The sequence below is a fragment of the Austrofundulus limnaeus genome, unplaced genomic scaffold, assembly GCF_001266775.1.
Source record: "Austrofundulus limnaeus strain Quisiro unplaced genomic scaffold, Austrofundulus_limnaeus-1.0 Scaffold935, whole genome shotgun sequence".
Classification (NCBI taxonomy): Eukaryota; Metazoa; Chordata; class Actinopteri; order Cyprinodontiformes; family Rivulidae; genus Austrofundulus; species Austrofundulus limnaeus.
The window spans coordinates 137,319-143,874 of record NW_013953337.1 but is presented as its reverse complement, the minus strand read 5'-3'; the positions used below and the strand labels follow the sequence as shown (position 1 = coordinate 143,874).

The window sequence follows — 6,556 nt, the reverse complement described above, 5'->3', positions numbered from 1 at the left end:
GTCTGTGTGTGTGTGTGTGTGTGTGTGTGTGTGTGTGTGTGTGTGTGTCTGTGTGTGTCTCTGTGTGTGCCTCTGTGTGTGTGTGTCTCTGTGTGTGTCCTCCCTGAGGGTGGGGGGACTCCCTATAGAAGCAGACCCGCTCCGGGTCTCTGCAGGACTCAGCTGACTCATGTCCCGCTCACCTCCTCTGATCTGGACCGGAGAGGACCCGGGTCCGGTCCGGTCCGTGCAGAACGGCCTGGAGGATGAAGATGATGAAGAGGAGGGGGACCTGGACGACGAGCTGGACGCGTCCCACCTGGAGAGGTTCATGCGGGACCGGAGGAGGGCCCGGTCCCTGCCGGCCTACCCGGCCGCGCTCCTGGAGGGGGACCCGGAGTCCGGCAGGAAGCGGGTCAAGTTCGCGGACTCTCTGGGTCTGACCCTGRCCAGCGTGAAGCACTTCAGCGCCCAGGAGGAGCCGCAGATCCCCTCCAAGGTCCTGTCCCGGCACCGGAGCTTCCCGCCCCAGCAGCAGGACCTGGACCAGCTGGGCCAGAACTTCAGGTCGGCTCTGGACACGGACCGCCTGGTGGCCTGCTTCCCGGAGCTGCGGGACTCGGACCGGCGGGTCCAGGACCTGCGGGTCTGCCTGGAGAAGGTCCACATCACGCAGTTCGAGGTCCGGGGTCAGATCCGGGTCCTGGGGGGCCTCGGGGTCCGGGAGGTCGGGGTTCGGTACTCCCTCAACAGCTGGATGTCGCACGTGGACGCGCAGGCGCTCCCGGTCCCGGGAGAGGAGCCGGCGGGTTCTGAGGGGGACCGGTTCGGGTTCACGGTCTACACCCCGCCCTTCCTGGACCCCAGCTCTGCGGTGGACTTCGCCGTGTTCCTCAGGTCCGACCAGGGCGAGTTCTGGGACAACAACCTGGGCCAGAACTACACGCTCCGGTACCAGAGCCTGCCGGACCGGACCTTCATCAGCAACGCTTTCAGCGCCACCTGAGAACCCGGAACCACACCTGAACCCCCAAGACCCACCTGAGACCAACAGAACCCCCAGAGCCCAGGAGGAACAGAACTAATGGGTCCGGCTTGACTTTTTGGATCCATGGACCAGAACCAAGGTCTGGGTCCACCCAGAGTTCCTGTCCCTGATCATTAAAAAATAAATTGATCAATTAAAGATTTTTAACTGTTTTTAATCTTTAATCTTTAACCCCCCACAAACTACAGGGTCTCTGAAGGGACAAACTGGGACCAGTCCTGGGTCAACAGGAACCGAATCTGAATTCATTGGTTTGAAAATAAATTTCACTAAATTAAAAACTGAATTTAAAGTTTTGAATCTGAATTAATTTTCTTTGAAACTGTATTTTGGTTTATTAAAAGTTCAGTTTGACTACTTTCACTTTCAGTTCCATAATTCAGATKTTTGTGTCACATCCTGGTCCTTGAGAAAGCCAGGCAGAGTAATCAAACACAGATCCACAGATTTGTGTTTCACTTTGGTGAAGTTTCCCTTCTGGATGTAACAAGAGTTGATGCAATCCACTGTAAAAGTGACAAAAACACACAAAGTTATTTTAYTGCAGTGATTAATTTGACCTATATGTAGAAAATGTTACATTTACATGATGACATCATGGATCAGTCAGCAGCAGCATCTGATCAACATGTGATCCATGATGTAAATCTGTGGATCTGTGTTTGATTACTCTGCCTGGCTTTCTCAAGGACCAGGATGTGACACAAACATCTGAATTATGGAACTGAAAGTGAAAGTAGTCAAACTGAATTTTTAATAAACCAAAATACAGTTTCAAAGWAAATTAATTCAGATACAAAACTTTAAATTCAGTTTCAATTTAGTGAAATTTATTTTCAAACCAATGAATTAAATTTGAAATTCCACACGTCCAGATTCAATCTGAACAATTCAGATTCACTTCCTGTTGGAACAAGATTTAACCCGTACTAAACTCGGGTAAAAACGAGGTTTTATTGAATTTGAAACTAGAGGTTTTTGTTTTTTGATCTGAATCCAAGATGGCCGCCTTGTTTCATCTAAAGAAATCTCTTTCGGCTTCTGTTAGCTAACATGTTGCTAACAGCTTGTCTTAACATTTATTAGCTTCATTGCTAACACACACAAATAACTGTGAARCTCCGCCCCTTTTTGGGTGAACCCCGCCCCTTTTTGGGAGAAAACATCTCTTCTGTAAATAAAAGTGAATAAAACTATTTCCATTTCAACACTTCAGTCTTTGTTTTTTCCACAAAGGGGCGGAGCTACCTGAAGGACATTTCTCTGCTCTGATTGGTTGTTTGGTTGAATTGTTTAAACCTACAGTTGAGGAACAGGTGAAAGTTTAAAAGGTTTTGCCACTAGGTGTCAGAACCATCAGGCTGGTCTGGGTTGGAGAACGATGAGTCAGCAGATTTTCAGAGTTCAGTAGTTTGTGTTTCTTGGCTTCATGAAACTTTGGGTCGGACTGAAAACACGTTTTGTTCTGGTTGAGGAACTGAAGCTCTTTGCTTTTTGTGACCTAAAATGATTTTTTTGTTTGTTTCTAATCAAATATTTGTTTTCTTGTTACACAAATTTAAAAAATGATGAAATATTACGCTGATGTTTCACGTCCGGCACCTGGACCTGCTGCAAATAAAGTTCTGGATCCAGAGACTGAGGTGGTAATGTTTACTTTGTTCAGACGMATCCAAAACAAACAGCAGCTAAAATGTTTCTCCTCCATGCTGGAGCTCAAACTGCTGCAGAACTCGTCMCAGATTCAGTAAAATAACCTCTGAGGTCAGAAACAACTTTTATTAACTGATGTGTGTCTGAGTGCTGAGTCAGCACTTCACAACCGCTGCTGACTTCCTGACATTTTAGCTGTTCTTACATCAAAACCTTCGGCTCATTCAGGCGAYGGCTGCTGTTTATTTAAGATCTAAACATTCAGTTAAAATCTGCTTTTAGCTTTAAGCTAGGGTTTTGTCCAGTTTGGCTAGCCTTTAGCTACTTTCAGATTTCAGCTAGCCTTTTGCTACTTTCAGATTTCAGCTAGCCGTTTGCTACTTTCAGATTTCGGCAAGCCTTTAGCTACTTTCAGATTTCAGCTAGCCTTTAGCTACTTTCAGATTTCAGCTAGCCTTTAGCTACTTTCAGATTTCAGCTAGTCTTTAGCTACTTTCAGATTTCAGCTAGACTTTAGCTACTTTCAGATTTCAGCTAGTCTTTAGCTACTTTCAAATTTCAGCTAGCCTTTTGCAACTTTCAAATTTCAGCTAGCCTTTTGCAACTTTCAAATTTCAGCTAGCCTTTTGCTACTTTCAGATTTCAGCTAGCCTTTTGCTTATTTCAGATTTCAGCTAGTCTTTAGCTACTTTCAGATTTCAGCTAGTCTTTAGCTACTTTCAGATTTCAGCTAGTCTTTAGCTACTTTCAGATTTCAGCTAGCCTTTTGCAACTTTCAAATTTCAGCTAGTCTTTTGCTTCTTTCAGATTTCAGCTAGTCTTTAGCTACTTTCAGATTTCAGCTAGTCTTTTGCTACTTTCAGATTTCGGCTAGCCTTTAGCTACTTTCAGATTTCAGCTTTTTTGCTACTTTTAACTTCAAGCTAACCTATAGCTAGCCTTTGCTACATTAGCTATTAGCTAGCCTCTTTTAGTTAACTAGTCTTCAYTAAAATATTTTAACTAGCAGTTTGCTAATTTTAGCTATGAGCTAGCTTATTGCTACATTCAACTTCTAGCTAGCTTTTGGCTACTTTTAGGTTTTAGCTATTGTTTTGTCACTTGTAGTTTTCAGTCGGTCTTCGGCTACTTTTAACTTTCAGACTTCTTGCAGAAGAAGCACATTCAGCTGCAGGTAAATAAAATGAGCTAAAGCTGAGACCAAAGAGCCGAATGCTACTGTCAGAACCAGGAGGTTCTGGGTCTCTGATGGACCTGGGGTCAACAGTAAGGCTCAGTGTCAGCCGGGTCTTTGACCCTGCAGGACTCTGTTGGTCCTGGTGTCTCCAGGTCCAGAGTCCAGAGGAGCTGACCTCAGTGTTTGTTGTGTCAACAGAGAAGCAGCAGGTCAAACGTTACAAACGTTTAGAAAAGTTCCAGAACCTGCTGCAGGAGCTGCAGGTCTGAACAGAACCGGACCGTCGGCCATCATGACTTTACATTGGATCATTGATTTATTTACATGGAAATAAAATGATTTGGACTCAGAACCAACAGAACTTATTGATTCTGGATGTTTGTTGTTGCAACAAAAATCACAGTTAAAGATGGCCGACAGTCAGAGCTCCGTGCTGTACTCCTGGTTCTGACCCGCGGGCCTGCAGCAGGACTCTTGATCCAGCTGAGGTTCTGAACATTTTCCTGTTCTGGAGTAAACTGGGTCAGAACCTGATCAAACAGATCCAAATGTTCAAGTTTCATCATCTTTAATTAAAACAAACACAAAACCTGCTGTTTTCAGCTTCAACATTTAGATTTGATCCTTTTATCTGGGTCAGAACTGAGTCTGAAGTCCTCCAGATCCACCACCTGAACTGAGCACGTGTGTGAGTCTGTGTGTGTGTCTGTGTGTGTGTTCATGTGTTGAAACAACAATCAGCTGTTGAGCAACATGATCTTTAACACCTGAGTCTGAGTGTTTGTTCCTAAACCAACAGACGGGTCTATCAATAGAAACTGGAGGAGGGGTCATCGACCCGCTTCACAGTCCCTGTCCGCCACCAGACCCAGATCCGGACCCAGACCTGAGCTCAGATCAGCCGCTGTGCAGAGGAAAACACAACCGGACGACAAACCACCACACAAACTACAGAGTCTGACCCAAACTCCAGGAGTTAGACACGTCCTAAACCAAAAAGCTCCAGGAATTAGACACATCCTAAACAAAAAAAGCTTCAAGCTCCAGGAATTAGACATCAGCATGTCCATTATATTTCATCTGGATTCTGATGAGCTGAGGTTCACACAGGTGTGAGGGACCCCTGACTAATTACTGGAAAACAGACTTCATATTAAAAACACAACCTCAACAACAAACAGTGACAGAAACATAAAAACATCTAAATTAAACAAAATATAAAAAGTCTAGATCTCCGTTAAGTTTTTATTTTTAGGATTTGACAGGATGGAAAACTCACAGAAAACACACACAAAAAAACTTTTGTATCCTGAGTAAAAATAAAACTTCTGAAGCTCAGGCTCCTCCCACATAGAGGGAGTGGGCGGGGCCTAAATGGTTGTAGCACAGCAGAGAGGAAGGGGAGGAGCCTGAAGGCAGACTGTTTATATTTACAGGAAAACTTCCTCAAAGTTCAGCTTAAATGTAATCAGTTTCCCCCCGTCTCATCTGTCCCACCTGTCCCCCCCGTCTCATCTGTCCCACCTGTCCCCCCCGTCTCATCTGTCCCACCTGTCCCCCCCGTCTCATCTGTCCCACACAACATACAGATGTGTTCAGCTGTTCTGCAGGAAACCAGCTGAACTCTGCTGACTGATAAATAATGATGTGAAWCATTARAAATAAAAATCTGTAAAGTTAAACGGATGAAATGAAACTGATCTAAACCTGTGAAATGTTTGGATCTGACTGACTTCAGGTCAAACTGCAGACGAGTTCAGCTCCTGGAGAGACTAACTGAACCCTGCAGGAAACAAAGCTCACACCCCCTGCTCTCAGTCCACTTCTCCCACAATGCATTGCACCTGCTGCACCTGCTGCACCTGCTGCACAGGAAGCAGCCCACAGCGACAGCAGAGCCCATCTCAGCTGTTTTTACTCCACAACCGTCTTCTGGGCCTCGTACATCCGACCGATGGACGTCTGCAGACAGAGACCAAAATACACAGAACAGAAAACATTATTTATGTGATAAAATTAAATCAGTTTGTAAAAACAAAGTTATTTATAAAAATAAGAATACTGTATAATGTTTATACATGAAGATAATGATAAAATTAAAATGTTAAAAGTAAACTCTCATATAATTAATACAGAAAAAATAAATAATAAAGACGAAACACAGAAATGTCATCTTTTTAATTCTGCACAATAATTTAAAACCATGTTTAAAATATAAATAATTCCTGAAGGTTAATTATTAACAGGYCAAATCCAATAATTACAGTAAGAGTTTAAAAGATATAAGAACTTCATTTCTGCGTGTCTGCAGCTGTTTGTCCAGCAGGAGGCGCTGCAGGACCACCTGTCAGCTAACTGGATCCAGAACCAGACCCAGAGTCCAGCTGAGACTCTCTAACCCCTGATGGTCTGTCAGCTGGACTGTGACAGACTGAACCACATGTCTCTGTGTTTGGATCAGAACCATCAGAGTCTTGAACCAATCCAGACCCGGTCAGTCCAGACCTGCTGGTCCAGGTGTGTGGCAGTACCTCTGCAGCTCCACCAGGGGGCAGACTGACTGCAGCTTCAGGCTGCTCATCACTTATTCTGACGTCAGACCATTCTCACACACACACACACACACACACACACACACACACACACACACACACACACCTCGCTCTGAGGAACCCCCCTCTGCCTGGTGTGTGACGTCC

At 44.8% G+C, this 6,556-nt stretch overlaps 2 protein-coding genes across 2 annotated transcripts in view; one reads left to right on the top strand and one right to left on the bottom strand.

The window, feature by feature from the left end:
- Positions 1 to 240: 240 nt before the first annotated feature.
- Positions 241 to 1,319, top strand: ppp1r3g (protein phosphatase 1 regulatory subunit 3G; the record flags this gene model as incomplete). Its single annotated transcript, XM_014029655.1, is given in 1 exon segment — positions 241 to 1,319. A coding segment is annotated over 1 exon segment (675 nt). The 3' UTR covers positions 986 to 1,319.
- Positions 1,320 to 5,407: 4,088 nt separating this feature from the next.
- The window catches only part of lyrm4b (LYR motif containing 4), a 27,582-nt gene continuing 26,433 nt past the window's right edge, over positions 5,408 to 6,556 (bottom strand). Inside the window, exon 3 of the mRNA XM_014029654.1 lies at positions 5,408 to 5,819. Coding sequence (XP_013885108.1) covers positions 5,772 to 5,819 — 48 coding nt within the window. The 3' untranslated portion in view covers positions 5,408 to 5,771. The remainder of the gene's footprint in view (positions 5,820 to 6,556) is intronic.